Source organism: Pseudorca crassidens, chromosome 10 (assembly GCF_039906515.1).
Source record: "Pseudorca crassidens isolate mPseCra1 chromosome 10, mPseCra1.hap1, whole genome shotgun sequence".
NCBI lineage: Eukaryota > Metazoa > Chordata > Mammalia > Artiodactyla > Delphinidae > Pseudorca > Pseudorca crassidens.
Window position 1 is genome coordinate 10,019,381 of NC_090305.1, and position 23,733 is coordinate 10,043,113.

At 42.9% G+C, this 23,733-nt stretch overlaps 1 protein-coding gene across 4 annotated transcripts; it reads right to left on the reverse strand.

Moving 5' to 3' along the window:
* Nucleotides 1-1,507: 1,507 nt before the first annotated feature.
* TBC1D7 (TBC1 domain family member 7) lies at nucleotides 1,508-21,228 on the reverse strand. 4 transcript variants are annotated; one of them, XM_067752021.1, is made up of 8 exons: nucleotides 21,125-21,228; nucleotides 19,566-19,722; nucleotides 18,448-18,528; nucleotides 14,843-15,030; nucleotides 10,782-10,919; nucleotides 4,733-4,878; nucleotides 3,334-3,463; nucleotides 1,508-2,300 (listed from the first exon to the last, which is right to left on the reverse strand). In XM_067752021.1, the coding sequence occupies exons 2-8, from the start codon at nucleotides 19,675-19,677 to the stop codon at nucleotides 2,214-2,216; spliced, it is 882 nt and encodes a 293-aa protein (XP_067608122.1). In that variant the 5' UTR covers nucleotides 19,678-19,722; nucleotides 21,125-21,228; the 3' UTR covers nucleotides 1,508-2,213. The 4 variants fall into 4 exon arrangements, with proteins under 4 accessions (XP_067608122.1, XP_067608124.1, XP_067608123.1 ...); XM_067752023.1 differs by having other exon boundaries at nucleotides 19,566-19,685; nucleotides 21,125-21,213; XM_067752022.1 differs by having other exon boundaries at nucleotides 19,566-19,685; nucleotides 21,047-21,213.
* Between the last annotated feature and the right edge of the window lie 2,505 nt (nucleotides 21,229-23,733).

The following is a 23,733-nucleotide window of genomic DNA, read 5'->3' on the forward strand; positions in this document are numbered from 1 at the left end:
TTTAAGGCGACGCTGTAAGAAGGAAGAACTAGAAACTCAACTTAGTAACGTTAAATCCCAGTTTTCCAAGGCAGGGGGAGAACCCCACAATTAGCCACCACAGTTTTGGCCACAACCGAAACCCTGGGTTTCTGCAGTATCCGGACAAAACGTCTCGAATAAAGGGAACGTGGGGCTATTTTCATCAGGAGCTGTGCTTCTCACAGCAGGCAGTGAGCAGAAACATCTTCAAAATACTGCACTCTCAGTAAAATAAAATTCTGATACTGAAATGGAATTGGATCCTCACCTCCTCTGTGTCCCTAGAGTGGGCCTTAAATTCTGCCCAGATGGAGCCCTTTCGTTGTCTAAGGAAAACGCATGATAATCAGATTGACAAAACAAAACAAGACCCAAGACCCACACCCTATAGCAGACAAGGTTTTGCCAAACAGGGTTTGACAGCATATACTGTACTTGCAGAATATTTAATTTTCTATCCCTCAGCAGTAGGGCAATAGTCTTCCGTTTTGGCTCATCTGGACCCTCACCAGAATTTTAAGCGGAACTCCAGCCCCTTCGGCCCCCTCCCCGCCAGGTGCACTCCCTCCCTCTCCCCCCACCTCCCCCCTGCTCTGTGAGGCCTGCCCCTGCTTCTCCCAGTGCCGAGGTGGGAGCCAGCAGTTGGGATTCACTAACAGCACTTGACCTTATAATCTTTACCAAAAAGTTGTGCAAACTTTTATGGTTTGTAACCGTATGTGGCTCATAAATTAGAAGTAAAGCGCTTATGACTTCTGTGAATTTCACATAAACCCCACGTTCACTCACTAGGTAGCGGACAAGTGCAGCAGGAACTCCTCGCGCGCTTTTGCTCACATCTCCTACTGGATTCAAAGTTCTTCGGGGCAGAGGCGATCACTGGATAAATGTAAAGTATTAACTGTAAGCACAGTTTGCTTTAAGAAGTTTTCTTATGAGTGTATTTTTGATTAAAAAAAATTAAATACTCTTGGATATGTTACTTTACACATGGGCCAGCTGGTTTCAACAACTCCGTGTGCGCTGAACTCTCTCTACAGCTATTTTCCACATTAGGCAGGGACTGAACTCTCAGGAGTGAGAGCTCCATAATTCCATGTCTCCTCTTTTTTGGGCAGAGGGATGGGGGCGTGGAGAATCCAACTCACCACTCGGGCTCCTGCAGGTCTGACAGGTGCATGAATCAGTTTCAAACAAAGGGCCCCGTCTCACTCGCCCAGCTCAAAGCCTGCAACTGTTCAACCAATAGTTACCATCAGGGGACGACATGGCCGGGGGTGGGGGTGGGGGGGCATTAGATATTAACCTGAACCTGCCCTTTCACCCATTCCTATTCCGGGTGGCAGAGTCCTCCCCAGATGCTCACCCAACATTTAACGGCCCATCAAGAAAAAGCATGAGTCCAGCAAAATAAACAAGTCCTCTCTTAGCAGGTAAATTTAGACACATTTTGTTCAGTAATATTTCACTCCAACTGGCACAAAGAGAAAAAAAAAATGTAAGGCCTTTATTTAAACCTATTTAGCAAGACAAAGTCTCAGAAAACAGATTTAGATTTCAGAAGATTTAGAAAGTCTGCTTAGATTTCAACAGGTACTGTATCAACAAAAGCCGATTCTGAGTTGTCAACGTAAGGAAGCTGTTTGTCATTCCAGAAATAGACCTTAGAAAGTAACTAGCTTGGTGCTAAGTAGAGAGGAGCAGGGCAAGCTTGGTTACACCCTGCTTCCTGAAGCACCCACCCACCCTGACTCAACTGCTGTACAAGCTGGGAGCTATTTTCAAACAACGCTTTCAAAATGCTGTTCAGAACAAGTTCCTATTGTATAAGCACAGGGGACTATATTCAATACCCTGTGATCAACCATAACGGAAAGGAATATGAAAAAGAATGTATATGTATGTATAACTGAATCATTTTGCTGTACAGAAATTAACACATTGTAAATCACCTATATACTTCAATAAAATATTTTTTTTTAAATGCTATTCAGAGTTGAACTCTGTAGTTCTGTGTAATCAGAAGATGCCATTCCACAACACAGTGACTCCAGGTATCTTAAATAAATTTTGCTGGGAAAACAATTACACTTTGAGTACCAAAGTGAGAACCCTATTATCAGTTTAGTAGATCATGTCCCAAAAAAGCCCTCTGGGCAGGCCTGGCAGACTGTCCACAAAGTCAGGAATGTTCAGGCGGAGTGGACCGGGGTCCCGCAGTGTTTGTGCCATAAGTCGATGGCCTTGCTCACAATCGCATCCGAGCTGTCCTGGGGGATCTGTAAACAAGCAAACCAATCTCTGAAATGTGTTTCCGACTTCAGTATCTCCCTCATTTTCACTCTGGTACAAATCTCATTTCCACTGGAGTTTTCAGCATTTTTCAGAAAGTGATCGCACAGGAGGCTAGTGCCAGGATCTGTTTCATGCGCCACCTGAGGCCGCAGCAAGGAGCAGTCGTGTCATACCGCCTAGGGTCGAATCCTGCACTGCCCACTACTTGTGGACTCCTGGGCAGGTTATCTGAGCTCCCTGGGTTCAGATCTCCGTCTCTAAAATGAGGCAAATGATAGCCGCAATTCACAGGGCTCTTTACCGGGTTACATGACATAATTCACAAAAAATACTTAGCAGTGGCCCTGGCACTGTGAGCCACTAATTATTACAACGATGACGGTTCTTTGATCCAACATACCTTCACTTAGTACTTATTTACTGGGCCACTGTTCAACTGTTAACGTTGACTGATTAAAATATATAGATTTGGGGTCCAGTGACATTCATTCACACCTAAGTCTCTTTACTTCCACCTCTTCTTGCCTGGTTAAGGGTATTCTAAGATACAAAGACGGGGAAAAACAGATTGCTTTTGACCCTCTCCAACATGCTCTAAGTTTACATTTCAGCACATTAACAAATCCAACCGGGACTCTACCAGAGACAGCAGCAGAAATGAAAGGACTTACAAAATCCCTCAGAGCATCAGGTTTCCTTTTCCAGCAACAAAGACCAGCCACCCTAAAGTAAAGATCTCACCTCGCCCTCTTCTTGACAAACCTCCTAGGGGTCACATCAGGGGATGAGACTCCAGTCCCAGGCGCATACACTCATGGAGACTTGCTGCGCAGACCACTGACCCCAAAGGACAGCACTACATCCACAGACCAACTTGAAACTTCCCGGGGAAAATTGTTTCTTATGATGTAAAAGTATACTATGTCTCTGAAATAATTTAATGCAATAGAAAAATCTGGCTTGCTAAACTGACTTCCCTTCTAGATTCAAAATTAAAACAAAACAAAGTACACTTACATTTTCCAGAAACTTTGTTATCTTCTCTGCACCGTTCAGTGCCATTACTTTTATTTTAAAGGTTAAGAGAATTTCCACAGCTACAAAAACTAGTATCTTACAGGATCCACTTATGACTTTATCCCAAACCCTGCAAAATAAAGATATAATCAAATTACGAGTTTGACGTTTATGTTTATCTAAACAGCTCAAATTTCAAAATTAAATCAAATTACATTTTCTTTTAAGTACCGTCGTCCCTCAGTATCCCCAGGGAATTGGTTCCAGGACTCACTTGCTGTGGATACCAAGATCCGTGGAGGCTCAAGTCCCTTGTGTAAAATGAGGTGGTACAGTCAGCCTTCTATATCTGCAGATTCCACATCCAAGGAGTCAACCAACCACAAATTATAAACACAGCACAGGATCAGCTGAATCTGCAGATGCGCATCTGCGGATACAGAGGGCTGAGTTCATGAGCTTCAGAGAAGAGCTACGAAGAAATCATCACCAAGGAAAACAACACAGATCAGCCGTTTGAAATCTATTTCAGACGCAATCAGCAGTGGAAGGAAAGAAGGAACCGTGGCTAGAAAGTATCAATATTTGCTCTGCTAGGAACTGACCAGTATGCCAATTCCCTAATGTTTCGAAACTGACATTTTCGGGCAGGAAAGTCCTAAACCAAAGCTTAGATTTTACTAACATTTTGTAATGTTCATATAATCATTACACGGTAAGGAACAACAAAAGCAGCAAATGAATGATAAATTCGATTTCATTTTCCAGTGGTTTAAATTCCTTAATTAAGGAGCCAACGGGAGCCAACTGAATATACTCTAAAATAACTATTCTGATAACTCCTGTAAACTCTTACAGTTGGTATTATTCTATACATGCCAAATGCATTGTCTTGTAACGTCCTCTGTACATTTACCTTTCTCAACGGCAAAGCTGTGGATGGGGTGATCCAGGCACCGAAATACCCGTAACACGTCTGAAGTTGATGGAAGAGCTGAGTTTGAGTCTCAAGCCTCTCACTGCCTTCAGCTACTTTCGAAATACACATTTTCTCTAGGACCTGCTCCATTTCTGGAAAAGGCCACATATACCCCTAGAGACTCTTTCACACGGGAATACTGAACAGCATCGAACACATTGAGGGCCTTCAATTTCTCTAACTGTATGTTGTAACATTTTTAATATTTATATTAATGAGATATTTCTAATGTTTCTAACTTTATATATAATAAGCAGAATCGTGTGTTGTTATGTTAGCTGCTGGAGAAGTCAGCATCAAATTATTGTATTGTTCTAAAGCAAATTCATATTCCAAGATGATCACGTTAAAAAAAAAAAAAAAGAACACAGGATTTTTCTGCCTCTGAGCCTGCAGTCCGTATTTGAAAGAAATACTTGCCTCTGTAAGCTGGATTCAGGCAAGCAGCCAGCGAAACATCTCTTGAACCAGAGATCATAGGGAAGTTTGGACACTGCAGAACTCGTCTTCAGATGACTCAGCAGTCGGCTATCTTCCAGGTTCAAGTATTGTTCAAAAGCCTTTGGCTAATGATTAAACAGGAAGAGATTACTCAGTTCCTGTGACATAATGTTACCTGATCTTACAGCCTGTGATGGAAAAGTTTACATGCTGAACGCAGGAAATGCTAGAAGACAAAGCTTCAGGCGCATTTAAGTCACTGGTGAAGCAGCAGTTTCCCAGGTCAGAACTAACCAGAGGAACCAAGCGTCCAGGACTAAGGGGTTTCCTGGGACAGTCCCAGGCTAAAAGGAACCGTTAGTCACCCTAGTTAGTCCCAATTGTGCTAGCCAGATTCGACAACCTAAGACAAAAGTCCAAACCAAAACTCAGTTGCTCTGGGGAGCTAAGAAAGGCCCGCGTTCTGGCTGCTCTAGGGCAGCAGGTTATACGTTCAGGGAAAGGACAAGGGTTAAGACCCAAGAAACAGAGCGGGACTAAAGCGGGGACAGGGAACTAGGAAGAATGGAGATGAAAAGGCCCAGCAGTCACTGATGCCACCTACGCTGACCCACGTGGAGCACACTCTGCACTTGGCAGCTACAACAGGGGTAGCTCTGTCCCCAGCAAGATGTGCACAAGAATTCCGGAGAGGTACAGGAATAACACAGGGGGACAATGCTCCAGGGTTCCGTCTGGCAGCCTCTCCCATGTACGGTTACACAGCAGCCAGCACTAGAAGACTGGGGTGGGAGCTAACAAAGCCGGCTCCCAGACGGGTCTGCTGTATTTACAGGGTTCTCTGGCAAAGCACAGATCCTAAGGTCAAACCCTCAAGTCTGTACTCTCTAACCAGAAGGGCACAACCAGATCCCATATCACCTGGCCAAATGCAATTTTTTTTTCTTAACTAAATATCTGCACCACTGTACTTCTGCCAAAGAGGCAATTCATAACCTTTACAATGTCCACCGTAGCCAGACACTGCTACATATATAGGGAAGGGAGTAAAAAGCAAGATAGCTTTATTATAGTGTGTTATAGTTAGCTCTTTGCCGCTCTCTCAACCAGGTTGGAAGCTCCTTGAAGGCAGAGATGCTATGATGGGAATAAGCAGAGACGATGGGTACATCCAGGTGGGAATCCTAACCTATAAACTTAAGAAGCCAGAAAGAGTTTCCCAGGACAGCTGACGTTTCAGCTGGCCCACGAAGAAGGGATGGGACTTGGCCAGACAAAGAGGGCCACAAATTGATATCTGGTCCAGCTTAAAGGATAAATATCCCTAAATAAAGAGAGCTTCTAAAAAAGGAAAAGGCCAAAACCTCTATAGGAAAAAAATGCACATGGCTCTAACCCATATGAAAAGATGCTCAACCTGGCTATAATAAAAGAAATGCAACCTGAAACTATAGTAAGGTATCCTTTCTCACCGATCATGCTGGCAAGAACACATACCAGGTTGGCGAGGCTATAGGGAAACTGGTGTTCTCATCTGTTGATCATGAGTACGCAAAAGGGTATGAGCTCTACAAAGAGGAATTTGAAAAAAACCTAGCTGAGTAACATATGCCTTTACCCCTTGATCTAGGTCAATTCATTTCTAGGAAATCTATCCCCCATATATACTGGCAAATATACAAAAAGATACATGCACAAAGCTATTCACCTGTTATAACAGCAAGAGACTGGAAACATCTCAATTAGCCAACAATGGAGGATGGGTTGAATAAACTAGGATGGAGTGGTATGCAGCTGTGAAAAGGAATAAGGAATGTCTCTATATACTGCTCATGGCATAATCCCCAGCATATATTAGGTTAAAAAAAAAAAATAAAGCAGGGTGAAGAAAAACGTGTATCAGATACTACTGCTAAATCTAAGAGGGTGAATATAAATACATATCCATGTGTGCTTTTTTTTTCTTTTTAGTGGAAGATGACATTTATACTGCCTGAAATTTTTAGGACACAGCAAATAGCAGAAATGGTAGATGTGATGATTTTATTTATATTTTACTGTAAAACATTTAGGTTATTTCCAATATTTCCATGACTCTCATATACTTACTTTTAAGGAAATAAAGCATACCTCAACAGAAGGCAAAACCTGGCAAGAGATTTAACCACCTTGAGAGGAATTTATATTAAACTTAAGAAGAGGCTGCTAATAGTGTTCATTAAAAGAAAAAAACCCTCTCTTTAGGACAGCTTTTAAAAATTATATCAATGGCAAGGAAAGAAAAGTCACTTACTTTAATGACTAAACACAGTTAAGACTGAGATGGCTTAAAGGCAGTCTGATCTGAAGAGAACAACAGAGACCTTCCATGTCACACCACTGAAGCTGGCCTCTACTCTCCTTGGCAATCAGAGGCCTCATCAAAGAGAATTTCCAAAAGCTTGTATGGAGAGGAAAGCTGTGATGTAATCCTATAGATCAGAACACTACAACATAGAGGCATCATCACCAGAAATATTCTTTTCTTTGGATGTCAAAAGCCCGTCACCGTCTATCATGTGCACATTTCCCCAGGATTATGAAACAACCTATGCTCTGTGATAACAAATTTGGTAAAACCACAAAAATTGGAAAAGATGACAGACAAGATTTTAGAAACTAACAAAAAGCTGGGCAGAAGAGATCTAGTATACAACAATAAAAAATTTTAAGCAGGACTAAACAAGGTTTAACTAAAGACAACTTTTTTTAAAACTTGACTTTAAAAGTTTAAGTCACACACAAAAAAAAAGTTTAAGTCACTTGATGGCGAAATCAAATAGCAACACAAAGGAAATTTAGCTTTTCTTACACATTCTGAACCTTAAAAAAAAATTTGCAACTATAAAAAACCTATGTGCTAGGCACTATAATGTACATGCGAAAATAAACCCCCTTTTCTGAAGATGGGGAAATTAAGGTTCAGGGGACATAGGGACATTAAGTATCTTGCCGATTCTAAAATGCATTTCTTTAAAAAAAAAAGCAAGCTCAAGGCATTTTTGAAAAAGAATAAGAGGGAAATTTCCCTACCAGCTATGAAAATATGCTAGGAAGTTAAGGTAAGTCATATGGTACTGGCCAGGAAACAGACAAATACCTTGATAGAAAAAAAAAAGGAGCCCAGAAAGAGATAAATATATATATAAACCTAGTACATTATAAAGAGGGCGTTACAAATCTGTGAAGAAAAGAATGAACTGACCAACAGCGTAAGTGGTAGTTCTACTGCTTATTAACTGTGTGGCCTTGGACAAGTTACTTAACTGCTCTGTGCTTCAGTGTCCTCATTTGTAAAAACAGATGTGTTAAGATGAAATAATTCATCAGCAAAGCAAATTTAGTCTTGGTTGGCATGAATCATGTTCTCAAACTGTTGACCAGAGCGAGGAGGAAGAGGGCGGTGGGGTGCTGGCTGAAGCTGTGCTGCAGTTATAACCACAAAAGAAACAGTCACGTCTGCGTCTGATGCCAGTCACAAAGGTAAGTCCTTCACCAATTAAAGAACTAAATTTTTAAATGTTCAAATATTTTTAAAAGTTAGAAGCTTTTTAAAAACTCGTTTTTAAATCTTGGGATTAGAAAGGGCTTTCTAACTGAGATACAAAACAGCAAAAGAAATACCGATAAATCCAATGGTATCAAACCTTTACATCTTTATACAACAGGGAGAAATATTTTCAGAAAAAATATTTAACTTATTTAACAAAGAATATCCAGCATCCAGCATATAGCAATAACTCTCACCGAAAAAAAAGGAAAGACGGAAACAAAATAGAAAGGTAGACAAATATGATGACCAATAAACATACCCAAAGCTGCTTAACTTCACTCAAAAATGAGGCAATGGAAATTAAAATGGGCTACCATTTCACTATCAGATTGGAAAAATTTTAAGAGAGTGATACTATCAAGTACTGGCAATGGGGTGGAAAACAGGAAATCTCATAAACTGTGGGGGGAAGCAAAACTGGTACAACTTCTGGGTAAGTAACCTGGTAGTTAACAAATTTAAGTATGTCTCTTGCAATTGAGCATCTGTTGTATAGGTAACCCACCCTAGACACACGCACACATACACACATGGGAACACATCACGTACACGGAGTGGGACTGTCAGCATGGAGCCTTTACATTAAATTGGGGCAAATTCTTAACGGAAAATACTATGAGAATTTTTTAAAGTGGTTCTAAATGAGCGACTCTCAATCCTAGCCTCATTTCAGAATCACTTGGAGTTTTAAAAAAGTAGAATTCTGGGGCCTCACCCCTCTGAAGATTCTGATTTCATTGGTTTGGTCATTTTTAAGAGCTCACAGGTGGTACTAATAGGAAGTCAGAACTGAAAACTACCTATGTGTATTGACATGGAAAAGCTCCCAGACATTAATCTTTAAAAAGAATTGTAGGGCCGTATGAACAGTATGATAATACTTACATCTTAAAATTATATATATATATGTTATATACATATACACACACACGTGTTCATGGGAATGCACTCGCAACCTCATCCATTCCAATGCACATAGAATAGTCTAGACAAATACACACCAAGCCGATGACAATGCCCACGTCTTAGAAAGTGGGGGAGGGGAGGCGCTGGTGCAGGTCTGTGACAACACTGGATTCATTTGGATTACTTAATACTTCGAGAATGTATCTGTTACTTATGTTATTAAAAATAATGAATTTTTAAACAAACTATCAAAATGCTACTGCATTTACTCCAATAATAAGAAAAGCGAATCAGTATGGTTCGCACCTCTTGATTTAATCAGGCAGCTAACATTTCATTTCCATATGCTCCAATGCCATGCTTTTATTGAAATTAAGTGAATTAAATTTCAAAATTCTAAAATCAAATTTTACTTAATGCAAGTACATAAAAACACTCCTGTTCAGTGCCCTGGGAAACGGAGGGCCGAAGAGTCTCGCCGACCACCCTAACGGACACAGCAGGGATGGATCTCCAGGGCCTGGCTGACCTGTGTCCCGCACCTGACCCTGCGTCCTGTACACGGTTACTGCTTTCTACAGAATTTCCAAGTAAAACAATTCAATGATTTAAGAGAAAAGACTCGTTTTTATAACATGAGGGAAAACACTGGGCAGAGAGAATGTCAAAGGACCCCTGGCTTGTGCTGATGCCAGATTCCCAAGTCAGAGTGTACAGGCCACCGGCTGCCTTCCTCACAGAGTCCCGACTCTAATGTGAGATCACAGTGTGCCCAGCTAAAACGAACCGACCACATTTCCCAGGCTCCACTGCAAACTGGGGTGGTCTAGTGACACAGCCCTGCCCGCCAATAGTCATGCAGAAGGCAAGTCTGTTAAAGGGTGACAGGCTGGCCTGGCTTGTCACTTCTCCTCCTTTACTTTCATCTTTGCTTTTCCCTTCCTGCCTAGAACAGGGACGTCATGGCTGTCACTCCAGCATCTGTCATGGGATCACGAGGGGAAGGATCACACCTAAGAAGGCTAGTACAGGAGGACACGAGCCTGGGTTCCTGGCCATACAATGGCTGTGGCACCAGCCCTGGGCTGCCTCCCCTCCAGACTTCTGCTTACATGAGAGAAGACAAAGCCTCTGTTACTTGGGCTTCCCATTCTACACAGCCAAACTTAAACCTTAGTACAGACGGTAATTCTAGCTAAAGTCAGGGGATTCTGGATCAAGATAAGGAATACCATAGAGCGGGGGGTGGGCAAGCTACAGCCTGCAGAGGCCAAATCCGGCCACAACCATGCTTGTATGTATTTTGTGTGACAACAGCAGAGCTGTGTGCTTGCACCAGAGACATACACACCCAGCCCACCAAGCTGGAAATATTTACCATCTGGCCTTTTACAGAAGGTATCTGCTGATTCCCACCACAGAGGGTCCACGCATAATTGTAGCAGCACCAGGAGATAAGGGTCATTTCCTGAGGACCCCCATCACCATTGCTCACGCCCACCCCAAAATAGCCATAACATCATCCCTCACCAGCTGGGGTAGAAAATCCCGGTACTTGTTATTCAGTTGGTTCACAAAGCATCGGGTGAGCCAGTAACAGTCAATGCTATCTTCCACCATCTCTTCCATGGCTTTAGCAATGGCAAGAAATACTTCATCTTCTGGCTCCTGCAAGATTAATAATAACTCTCAAGAGGGAGGTAGAAGAGAGAAATACAGAATTCTTTAATAATAATGAAGCCTTGCTCCCTAGATTCTGAAGGACCTGCAATAAATCAAAGTGGGACCAAAAGAGCACAGTCCCTCACTAAAAAGATGACCAAGGGGAGATGAGGATGAGTAACCAGAGGAATCCGAGTCAGCGCTGCTTCTGAACACTCAGCTTTCAAGCTGAACGTTCAGAGATTTTCCAACTTCTAACATTAAGGCCAAAGAGTCAATACAAACCCTAAGCAAGGGCTGACTCTACACCCAAGAGTATTCTCTGCGCTGGAGGAGAATTCCTTTCAAACAGAAGTGATAAACAGCAAACAACTGGAGACCTCTGTCAATAATTTGCAAACATTAAATGACCCCAAAAGGACTAATAAGCATTTTATTTCAAAGCATTCATACATAGCTTTAAATTTTTGTTCTATCTTTAAGCACCTAAAAACCTAAAAATGACCCTAGAATCAGAATTTTAGGACTTTGAAGAATGGCATTTCTCAAACCCTGTGTCAATACTCAGAGCATGAAAGCAAACCCTCAAGTAAGTTTTGAAAGAAATCTCATAAAAACTGGAATCCACTTGAAAAACCTGTTTTCTAACACCATATCTTACACCAAAAGCTTTACATTTTCATCTAGGATTTAACAGCTGAAAGGTTTTAAACATTGAAAAGAAACTAAAAAGTTTCCTTCTACTCCCCTAAGAAGTCCCAAGTTAAAACCAAAATACCTATTTTAACAGAAGTATTGCATTTTAGGCCTCCTATCCACTTATGAACATTCTACAAAATGTCAGGAACAGCAGAAAGTCTCCTTTCGTGGACTCCCACCCGGCCCTGGCGCTGTGCTGGGTGCTCCTGAACCTGGCATCTCAGCGCTGCTCCCAGTTACTCTGAGACACAGCCAAGAGGACCAGCGCCCTCCAGCTGAAGGCAGCTTCTATGTGCCCAGCCCTGTGCCGAGCACTGTCACACAAGTCTCATTAAAAGTTAAGGAAAATACAGCTTCTAGGGCTTGGTGACCAAGGAGGCTTGAGCCCAGAACAAAACTTGGACAGCACGTCAGCCTGAGGCCACGGTACAGGTGCCTGGACCTCAAGCCTGGAAAGCTGAACAGGGATGAGGTGGAAACGATAACCTACCATCTAGATCTCTTGAGCTAATGGATAATCTAACCTAACTTCATATACAGTTTAGGAACTTGTGTAGTACTATCAGCTAACTGCATTCTGCCGATGGGAAATAAAATTTAAAGTTTGAGGGTTCCAACTATTTTCAGGAATGTTCTCTCTTGATAAACTTCATCAAAGTGGACGACCTAAGATTTGCCCATGGGACCCAAAGCAGCCTCAAAAACAAAGCACAAGTCGAAGTCCAAACTGCTGTGCTAGCACACTGCAATCTTCAACAGCCACCAAAAAAATTACAGAACAGCACAGTTTGCAGGCAAATCCCTCTTCCAAACAATTCACTCTGTTTTAGCCAAAAGTTAAAATGCTTAGAGTGAACTGCAAGTTGTATTAAAATAGCCAAAGCCCAAGAGCTATAGTCATTACTTTGCCTGCCCTCCTCCACTCCCCCTCTCTTCCCTTTATAAACAATAAGCAGTCCAAGAAACTAGAGTGAGCGATTTGTCAAAGGTGAAATCTATAAAGCAGGCTGGAGCCTGTGGGCCTGAGGCCAAGGAGGGGTCAGGGCCAAGGAGGCAGCCAGTGACTACAAGGCCTGTGTGGTCTGCAGGCCAGGGCCAGAGAGGTGGCCGGCCGTGTTGGTCACAGACAGAGGAACGAGCAAAGAAATAAATACAAATAAGAAGAGGCTTCCATTAGCCTCACTGTCACTGCCAGAGAAGGAAGTTGCAAATATAAAAAGGGTGAGGGCTAAAATGAACTTGTGATATTAGAAAGGAATTGGCACTTCTGGCATTAACTCAGGGTCTTCAATATAGAAATAAATAGATATATAAACATATAGGTGTGTGTATATTTCCTAGCTGTCTGCTGAGAGGGCCTAGAGGCAATGACACACCAGGGACAATGAATATACCTAGCACCCTGTTCCTGGTTTCTAACTATAGTACTCCAAAAAAAAAAAAAAGCCTGATTCCAAGCCAGGGGTAGGGAAAGTATAAAATGAGCCTGGAATATCTTTTTGTGCCAGAAAGTAAGAAAGTGCTCAAAATGATGGGAACTTGTCAAAAAGACACAGAAGTCACAGGGCTTCCCTGGTGGCACAGTGGTTGAGAGCCCGCCTGCCGATGCAGGGGACACGGGTTCGTGCCCTGGTCCGGGAAGATCCCACGTGCTGCGGAGCAGCTGGGCCCGTGAGCCATGGCCGCTGGGCCTGCGTGTCCGGAGCCTGTGCTCCGCAACGGGAGAGGCCGCAACAGTGGGAGGCCCGCGTACTGCAAGAAAAATAAAAAATAAAAAAAATAAAAGACAAAGAAGTCACCTTGAAGGGGCTCCCGCTGGCTAAATATGGGACAATTTTAACATCAAAATAATGGTAGTAATGAATTATAGGCCATTGAATAAAAGAGGAATCTATAAATTCATACTGATATACATAAATGAGGGAGAAGGGAAAACTCTTCCTTACAGAAAAGTCAACGAATAAATGCAGAAGGAACGAAGGAGTTAGAAGATCACCATTTGGCAATCAGCACAGTAAAAATTGTTTCAGGCCAGAGTCAGTGGATTGATAATTACATAGTTTCAAAGTACCTCCCCACAAGTTACTTATTAATTACAAAGGGAAAACAGCAACCTCACCTTGAAGAAACCTGGCAGACACCACCTTAACCAAGTGATCAAAGTTAGCAGCAAGAGTAATAAGTATCATATTTCTGTGGAATTCCTGCCAGAAACGCAAAACTAGATTTTAATCATGAGTAAACACACAAACCCAAATTGAGAAATGTTCTACTGGCCAGCACTCTTCAAAACTGTCAGTCATGAAAGACAGAGGAAGACTGAGGGACTGTTCCAGATTAAAGGCAACTAAGACATGGTAAACGTAATGCATGATCCCAGATTGGATCCTGGACCAGAAAAAGAACATTGGTGGGACAGTCAGTAAAATTTCAATAACACCTACAGATTAGTTCATGGTATTGTATCACTGCTAATTTTCTGGTTTTGATAAGTAACCAGAGTATAATTAAGATGTAACATCTGAGGATGCTAGGTGAAGGTATATGGGAACACTTAACTCTTTATGCAACTTTTTTCTACTATCTTAAAATGAAGAATTAAAACAGAAAAAAAAATTTTTTAATCGTCAACAAATGGTAAAACTAGTAGTTGAAAGTTTGATAAGTTCTGAACCACAACTTTTATTGTTTAGATAAAGGGCATTATTGGGACAATTGGTCAGACGGGAATGGAGTCTGAAGATTAGATGTTAATACTGTATCAATGTCAACTTCTTGGTGTTGATGACAGAACTATGGTCACCTAGGGGAGTGTTCTCATCTTTAGCAAGTATACACTGCAGGAATCTGAAGGAACGGGATGCCGCATCTACGTCTTATTCTCAACTGGTTTGGGAAAAAAAATATGTATACATATATAGGAAAAATAACAAGGCAAACATAGTAAAATGTTAATGACTAGGGAACCGGGATAGAGGGTATATGGGATTTCTTGATAGTATTCTTGCAACTTTTCTGTAACTTTGAAATTACTTCAAAACAAAATTTTAAAACATCAGGGAGATTGGGTCAAAATGTACAGGGCTATGAATGTCTGGGAAAGATGTGTTGCTTTTATTCTACAAAGAGGAGCCATTGAAAGTTCCTAAGGTGAAACATAACGCAAACAAAGGCTGGCAGACAGAGCAGGTCTAAAGCTGAACCAAGGGCCAGACAAAAGCACCACTGACCAGTGCAAAGGAGGGGCTTCGAGGCAACTTCCCAGACTCCAGCCGATGCATGTAGAGATAGACTTCAACCTGAGGGGTGGCATCACTGATAAAGCGAATGACCTCCAGGGCGTGAAGGACATCAGAGTACTGCTCCTTGCGATACATCATCACCTGGGCATGGGACTCATGGTGTGGAGGCAAGATGCCTACAGAGACCCGGGGCAGGGGAAAAAAAAAAAAAAGGGCAAAATACTGAGGCACGAATCCAAATTCCTCTTCTATGAAAGAGAATCCTGTGCAAAGCTGCCTACCACAATTAGACTAGAACTCACACAAATATTTAGTTACCGTATAGATTATCTTTTAGAAATTCACACTATAAATCAAATTTTAAATACTATCAATATCAAATGGCAATTACATCATTGATATTAAAGAGAAATGAAACACCATAAAGCCTTTGAATAAATGTGCCACATAAATTCAAGATAAATCACACCAGTTACAATAATGATGTCATTCAAGTTTACGGCTGTCAGCCTCGGGCCACCCTTAGCTGCTAAAGGCCTATCTCCAGTTGCTGTGCTTGGCCCCTAATATGGAATTGTTCCCATCCCCCAACCTCCACAATTCATATGTTGAAGCCCTAACCCCCAATGTGACTCTATTTGGCAACAGGGCCTTTAGGAGGTAATTAAGGTTAAAAGAAGTCATAAGGTGGGGCCCTAATCCAACAGGGCTAGTGCCCTTGTAAGAAAAGGAGTAGCCACCAGAGCTGGTGTGGTTTCTCTCTCTGCCGTGTGAGGACACAGCACACCAGGAGGTGATACTTCACCAGGAACAAAATCGGCCAGCACCTTGATCTTGGACTTCCCAGCCTCCAGAACAGTGAGGATATAAATTGTTATTTAAGCCACCCAGTCTGTGGTATTTTGTTAAGGGAGTTGTAGCTGACAACACAGCCCCCTTCATCTTAGAACCACCACCAAGTGGTCAAATCCTTTTCTTCCCCAACAACTAAAACTTGCTCAAAGTCCTAAAGTCTCTTTAGAAGGAAAAAAAATCTCTAATTTTCACTGCCAAAGTGACCTTATATTACATTTCAATGCCATTTTATGCTCATTAATATATTTAAACATGATGTCTACTCATTAGACTTTGGGGCAAGAACCACATTTTTTAAAATACAAACAAATGGCATGGAGAAAACACACTGGAAAGAGCACTGGATGGGCCTTCAGTCAACTAGTCCCAGAGGTGCTAACACCAAGATGCTCACAAATGTCTCTCCGGGGACTTGTTTCCTTATCTTCCAGAGGCAGGAAATGGCATGGGTAAGCATTTCACCAAATGTTCTCGGCAGAACATGACCCCCAAGGGTCTTCATGAGAAAAAGAGTACCAGAGTCAAATAGATTTGGGGAGTGGTGACAATGAAATTAAGGCTTTAAGTTTTGCTATAAAGAAAAACATCTTCCTTTATTTACCCCAGCCTCATTAAACTTCACGAAACTGTATCGTAGCCCAAGCTCCAGAGTCAAAGTTCCTGGGTCTGAAGTCTAGCTCTACAGTTAACCAGCAGGTGACCCTCAGCAACTTACTTGATCTTCCTGTGCCTTAGTTTCTCCATCTGAAGAATGGGAAGAATAATACCCATCTCACACAACTGGAATGCTGACTAAACAAATTAACATACATAAAACACTAAAAGTACATGGCACATACTAAGCTAGTGTAAGTGTTATTAGCTAGTACACTTGACTATGGCTCTCTCTTTGGTGCAAACTACCACAGATCCAGTATTCTAAAGAACATTCTGGGAAACGTAACTTGGATGAGCTCTGAAGACTAACACGGTGGGAGGTTAATGTTGGAACCAAACTCCCAACATAGCGTGGCAGCTCTAAATCTCGAGTGCCTTTTTAAAAAATTTTAAATTAATTTTTGGCTGCCTTGGGTCTTCATTGCTGTGCGTGGGCTTTCTCTAGTTGTGGTGAGCGAGGTCTACTCTTCATTGTGGTGGGCGGGCTTCTCATTGCAGTGGCTTCTTGTTGCAGAGCACGGGCTCTAGGCACACGGGCTTCAGTAGCTGTGGCATACGGGCTCAGCAGTTGTGGCGCACGGGCTTAGTTGCCCTGAAGCATGTGGGATCTTCCCAGACCAGGGCTCAAACCCGTGTCCCCTGCATTGGCAGGCGGATTCTTAACCACTGCGCCACCAGGGAAGTCCCTCGAGTGCCTTTAATGGCAAAAACAAGGGAGACTCACCTGATAAAGCAAGCCACGAAGAAGGGAGGTGATGGACAGCCTGACAGGCCTTGGCGCTCAGCTGCAAAGGACAACTGTCCATCTCACACTAACCCACTGGCATTATCAGTTAATAAGACACACAGTCTTTCTCAGCAGATATAAATATGATCGACATTCCCACCTAAAAGGCATTTACTTTGATGGGCGCTGGAAACACTAAGATTTTTTAAATGCTCAGGGAAAAACTGAGGTCGTTTTCACACACTCTCTATATTTTAACCGCACGGTGACCTATTAGAAAAGTAAGTGTACAAAGGCTGGCAAGAGGCACAACAAAAAAGGCAAAGCACAGTGCTTTCTAGCACGGCTTGCATGCCCTCGCTGGCTCCACATTACACAATCAGATTCGGGACTCCAGATTTTTCAGGTCCTGAAAATATAGTACATCTTGGAAAGAAAACAAGGTCTAGAAATCTAGCCTAACTTCAAATGGGCTCTACAAACCTGAGCTCAAATCCTAGCTCTGCCACTCACAGGCTATAAGGCTTCAGGCAAGTTATTTCGCTTCAGTCTTTTTTCCCCATTGGTAAAATTGCAACATTGATACCTGCCTCATAAGGGAATTCTAGGATCATCCTAACTTCTGTTTTTTTTAAAGGAAGAAAAGGAGGGTAGTAATGGATGGGTATTTTCTACATCAGCAGGCTCAGCAATAACAGAAAAAATAAATCCTTAGCTCAAAAGGCATACTGCCAGTCACTTGGGGCACCTAATACACGTTTTCTTCCACAGAAACTGAGCGAGACTGTTTTTCCTTCTCCTTCAGCCACTCTTCACTGTAAGTTATTCATTTGTGCTTCTAGGAAGTAAAAACTCTTCAATTCCTTTTTTGATTCTGACAGCACTCCTTAGGAAGTTATACCTCTACAGCTGGGAGTCACAGACTAACAAATCCAGAGCTAAACCCTAGGAGTTAATTTAGCTCAATATCCTCATTTTACAGATGAAAGAAAAAAAGGAAAAAAAAAAAAAAAGAGGCCTACTGGCATCTTCTGGAAGGTTACTAAGCTGACAGTAAAGCCCAGACCAGTTTGCCTTTCTCCCGGCCCAATGCTCTTCCCACACCTTGTCTCAGGAAGGTGCATCACTGTCTCTTCTAATGTCACCGGACACTCAAGAGTGACACGCAGTGGACTGCCTCTGAAGGTCACCTTCTTCCAGGCTTCCAAAGTGAGTGGTGATTCCGGCTCCCGAGGTTAGACCCAGTACACCCAGTAAAAGGCCTAAAGAAATCCTTTTTCTGACTGATAAGATGCCAGTGATCCCATCATTCAATATTTTTGAAGATAAAGTTTCCAAATCTTGGAAATCATACCTAGAAGCACCTTCCAGACCAATGCACGGTACATGGATGGGAGCGGGAACCTCTGACTAAAAGTACAAAGTTTCTCAATATCTAGAGGAAGAAGAAGAAAAAACAAAAGATTAGATGCTTTTCATGCTGATCACAATAGGTAAAGATGCATTTCATGTCTGAAAACCAAAAGTATGGTAAGACATCTCTTCGGAGGCAGGCTGCTATATAATCAGCAAATCTAGGAAAGGTAACAGTAGACTGCCAGCCCAGGTGTTCCAACTAGCTATGTATTTTTTTTTCCAACTAGCTATTTAAAAACAATTCGTGTTTCACGGTGTAGGAGATACATTTTGCATATATTACTACATTCACTATAACATCAGCAGTAGTTACTATTTATAGAACTTATTTCATTTATCCACATCGCAAGCCTGTTGGGTAGTTATTGTTTCAAAGATGCAGAAACTGAAGCTCAGAGCAGTTTGCGACTTTAAGTTTACATCGCCGGTGAGTGGCACAGTCAGCCTGCAAATCCCCACATTCACCAGTAAGCCACATTCAACCATCTTGGGCCTCAGTTTCCCTACTTGTCAAGTGAGAATTAGAATACTTAAAATACAGACTGCCTAGTGAGGATCAAAGGTCAGGTGGGAAATGTTTTTGAAACTTTAAAACACTCTATGCATTTAAACTACTGTTTTTAACTATGGCTCAGTTTATTCTATAGCAATAGAACAGGCCTTATTATGACTGGCTTAGAATAAAAATGTCAATATATAATGCAGTTTCAGTATTTCCATAAAAGAAAATCATGGCAAGGGTTGCTGCAAATTTACCCAGAAGCTATGATGACACCTCTGAAAATTGAGAAAAGAAAATACATGGGTCTAATAAGAGAAAAAAATATTACTGACTACTAAAGAGGCCTTTCAAAAAGGTCTGGCTCTGACTCAGTGAAATATAAACTTGAAAAATCCTTAACTTCTCCCAAAATATACCATTCTGCTGCCATCCTATCATTAAAAAAATACGGCAGGTAACCAATACCTCTGGACATCTTTAAAGGTAACATTTAATTTCAGAAGATCTGGGAATGACTGAGAACCAATAAGGTAAATTTAACTTATCAAACTCACCCAGACAGTCATCTTTTAGGAGAATTTCTAATGATTTCTTTTCTTCCACTCCACGAAACCCCACTTTTTCATAATATACTGAACGGAAGTTTCTCTGGGAGTCCTCAGTCATGTTTCATTCTTGGAGAGACAGAATAGGGAGCAGAAAAGAGTGAGCCTAAAAACAAATGAAGAATTGATGAAAAATTGAATGATTTTCTCCAACTTTTCCATGAATCTGATACACTATGATAAATGGCCTGCCCTTGCATAGGACTCAGTATTAAACCTTCCCTTTTACACACCCTAACATCACCTCACCTTTGCACCTTGGCCAAAAACCAAGATATAAAACAAAAGTCCTCTGAGCTGCTGTAACAGATGGCACAAGGTTCATGCCTTAGCACTATTAGGAGAGAACCTAGCACAATGGTATATTCTGCAGCTGTTACACACGTTCAAAGAAAAAAGTTACTGAAATAGGAAGACAGACAAAATGTCATGCAAAAGGGATTACCAAATATACATGATGACTGTTTAAAAAAAATTTTAATTAAGAGTATTCCGAAATGTTAACAATGGTTATCTTTAGGCAGGATTCCAGATAATTTTAATTTTCTTTCTTTGGCTTAGCTGTCTTTTCTAAAATGGGCATTTTGTAAAACAAAAAACTGAGTTATAAAAAGAGTAAAAAAAAACCCCACAAACCCAAGTTCCTCACTTAGTTTTCCTTTAAACACAATTCTATCAAATGTAATTGTCAATTCAAAACCCACAACAGATTAAACATTAAATTATAAACCAGAAGAGGGGCAGGAATGTAGCCGGTTGACAAGTGATATCACAGAGTTGGAGACAAAATAATGACTTAGAATCTGGCATCAGAACTCAAAAAGTTCGCTGGTCTCTCTGGTTCTTTCACAATAACCTTCAGTAGGACTGAAGGCAAGTCGTCAGGAAAAGGTCAAATTAGGTCTGTGTTTTAAGAACAGAATGGATGTAATGCATTTTCCAAAAAATATACCACTGCCTGCCCCAAACGCTTAAAGCGTCGGTGCAGAGTATAACCCTCAGGTTTTAGAAATTCCGAGATGTCCCCAGGGGCTAGGGGAGGGTTGAGTTCTAGACAGCCAAGGTGTTCCTTATTGACAAGATCCTCACTGAGACGCTTCGGGCACAGGAAAGAATAGAATTCGTTTAGATTGAGGAATTCTACAGGGTACTGAGCTCTTAGGACCAAACGTTTTTTAAAAGCAGAATTCCAAAGCATTAAAACACTAAATAAGGTGGGATTTATTTAAAAGCAGCATCCAAACAGCTGCAAGGCGATTCGGTGGCTGCCATCTAAGGACACCATCCTCTGACTGCAATGCAACAGCAAACGCGTCCTCCGGGAGGAAATAAAGTAAGTTTCCTTGCTGCCCAGCAGCGCCCACCTGACGGGAAAAGTAAACACACCCTGATCCAAGACCCCAGGTCCCACTCTCCCTATTATGCTTCACCTCTAGTGGTGGAAACCACACCCGGGTTCAGACTAAGTGCTCCAGGGAGGCAGCGGAAACCCGACCCGGTGCGCGGACCTGCCGACCGCCCAAGGCCCGCCGGGCGGAGGGAGACGGCTGAACACCCGCGCCCAGGAGATAATACCCAGCAGCCGCGGCGTCCGCCGGACGTGACGTCAGCTCCGCTCCACGGGGCGGTGCCGAGAGTGCGCGTGCGCCGAGAGCCTGCGCGGAAGCTCCACCCCCGCCCCCGACGCCGTGGGGTTGGAGACTCTGCAACCCAGACGCGTGAAGTAACGGGATGCAAGTCAATCTCAAGCTCCCCGCCCATTTTCCGCACCCGTCTCCCTGCTCCCCCTACTCATTCCTGGTCTGGAGAATCTCGCGACTACCTTACTCCCGCTGTCCCGGGCGGCGAGTGCCCGGGATGCTCTCCCCAACCCTACCCTGGAGGTGATCGCAGACCCCAGGATGGTACTCCTTAATCTGTCTGCGGTGGCAGACCCCTGCTTTGTTTTTATTTCCTTTTTCCTGGTATGTGGAAATAAATGACCAACCAAATGAGAAGTGTAAAGCAACTTATTGAGAATTTGCTGTACGAGAGAGTCAGCCCCACTATCACTTCTATTTGGGCAGAAACTCAAAGGCAGGCAGAGGAGGGGAAAGGTTGATAGTGGAAAAAAAGGGAAGGTTTCAGGTGTGCCCTCGTGGGAGGCTGTTGGCATGGGGAAGCGGCAGGTAGAGGAAAAGCCGGGTGTCCTATGTGATCCGTTAGCCACATCTGGCTTTCTCTGGCTGGTCCTAAGTTGAAAAGCAGGGATACAAATTAGGGAAGCTGTAAGTTACTAATCAAGTCCAGGCCAGTTGCTACAGTAGTTATTGTTCCACTTCCTGGGTTGTTTCTACAGCTAGCAGTCAGGCTGGCTTCCTAGGCTGGTTTTTGTGGATAAGGGGTTGTTTTTCTAGGCAGGTTGTGGGTCCGTTCTATTTTCATGTATGGTCGACTACTGTCTGTATATTCAGCCTCTCAATTAAAACACTATAAATTCTTTGAAAACTGAAGTTTAAAAACAAGATATACAAGCCCCAAGTTTTTAGACTCAGCAGACAAAATTACTCTTTAAAATAGCTATTAAAGTTTATAAACACTTTCTCTGCTTACCTTGTCACAGACCAGCACTGGTCTCAGGGACAGCCCTCCAAGCAGCACCAGATGAGTGGGTTTTTAAACCACTTGGGTTTACGAGGAACTGTTACCGAGCCAGGTTTGTTTTGTCCGATGCATAGCAAGCCAAACGCTGAGACGCCAAGGTTTGCAGCAAAGAGAGGGAGAACCGTCTCAAAGCGGCTTCCCTGAAAGAGGCTTGGGATACTTATGGGCTAAAAAAGAAGCAGGAAGATCAGAGTCATGGGAAAGGTGATTGGGAAAAGGTGTGGGAAGGTCATTCTACACAGGTGTAACTAAGCTACAGGCCTTCGCACGTTCAAAAGATCACCAAGCAGAAATTCAGGCATGCCCAGTTGGAGGGTCGGTGGTCCCATCTAGTCTTAACCAGCTCAACTCAAACTAGACACAGCTGATTCCAAGTTCCTGCAAAACAACTCGGGCAAACATCTTACTGTTACCAAACGCGAGTCCCTGTGCCCAACGCACAGCGAGCCCAGCAATACAGAAATGTCAGAGTTTGAAGCAGAGAAAGGTTTATTGCAGGGCCAAGCAAGGAGGCAGGAGGTTTAAAAACCTCTTTTACAGGAAAGGTGAGGGAGGGCTGTGGTTAGTTGTTGAAAACTTCTTGGTGTCCGATCCTTTGTTCTTGCAGCTGTCCATGTAGATCAGGTCATGGTCAGGTCACTATGTTCCTGTAAACCTCCATCAAAACAAATAGTTATTCTCTGTTCTACAACTTTTTATCTAAAGGTGTAATACTCCTAAAGGTAACAAATCCCGTAAGCAAAGTAACATCAATACCCCTCATTTTACTTGGTCAAAGTCCTAAGGCTCAACTTTCGTCCTCTGAGGCCCAGGTCCTAAGAAGAGAGGGTCGCTGTGTGGACCGGGTACCCTGGCCGGGTGCATTCGTCCAGCACCGGGTGTGGGTCCTCTGGCCTTCATCCAGACTCGGCTGAAGAGGCAGGTCTCAGCCGGCAGCACCTTCAGGGCCGGGTCCCCAGACCCAGCCCCGCCGTCATCACTGAGGGAGCCAGGCACCCAGCACCCAGCCGGCCCTCAGGCCCCCCAAACAGAGTTGGGCCCCACAGACTGTGACCCAGGGCGACCGCCACCACCAGGACCACTGCAATGCTGACCGTCGGCAGAGCAGGACCACTGACAGTCATGCACTAAGGCCTCAGCCTTGCACTGATGGCTGCGCACCCGCCCCATCCCCGTTACTTTATAGCTTAGGCCACGGGCCACCTGGAGGACATGCAGCCTTAAAACGACCTTGATGAGTAAAGGCAGGTGAAATGGATTTGACCCGTGGTCTCAGTACCACCTAAAGAGAAGTCAGTTCAGTGATGGGAGCGGCTTCCCTAAGAGCCCAAATGTGTACAGAGCAGACCACACAGGGGCCAAGCTCTAGAGACTCTTAGAAATCAACACCAAAGTCAGTCCAGTTACGGTGTCAGTAGGTTTGTGGTGTAACGGCTACACGGAACTTTAAAAAAGAAGCGCGTGATGGTTGAAG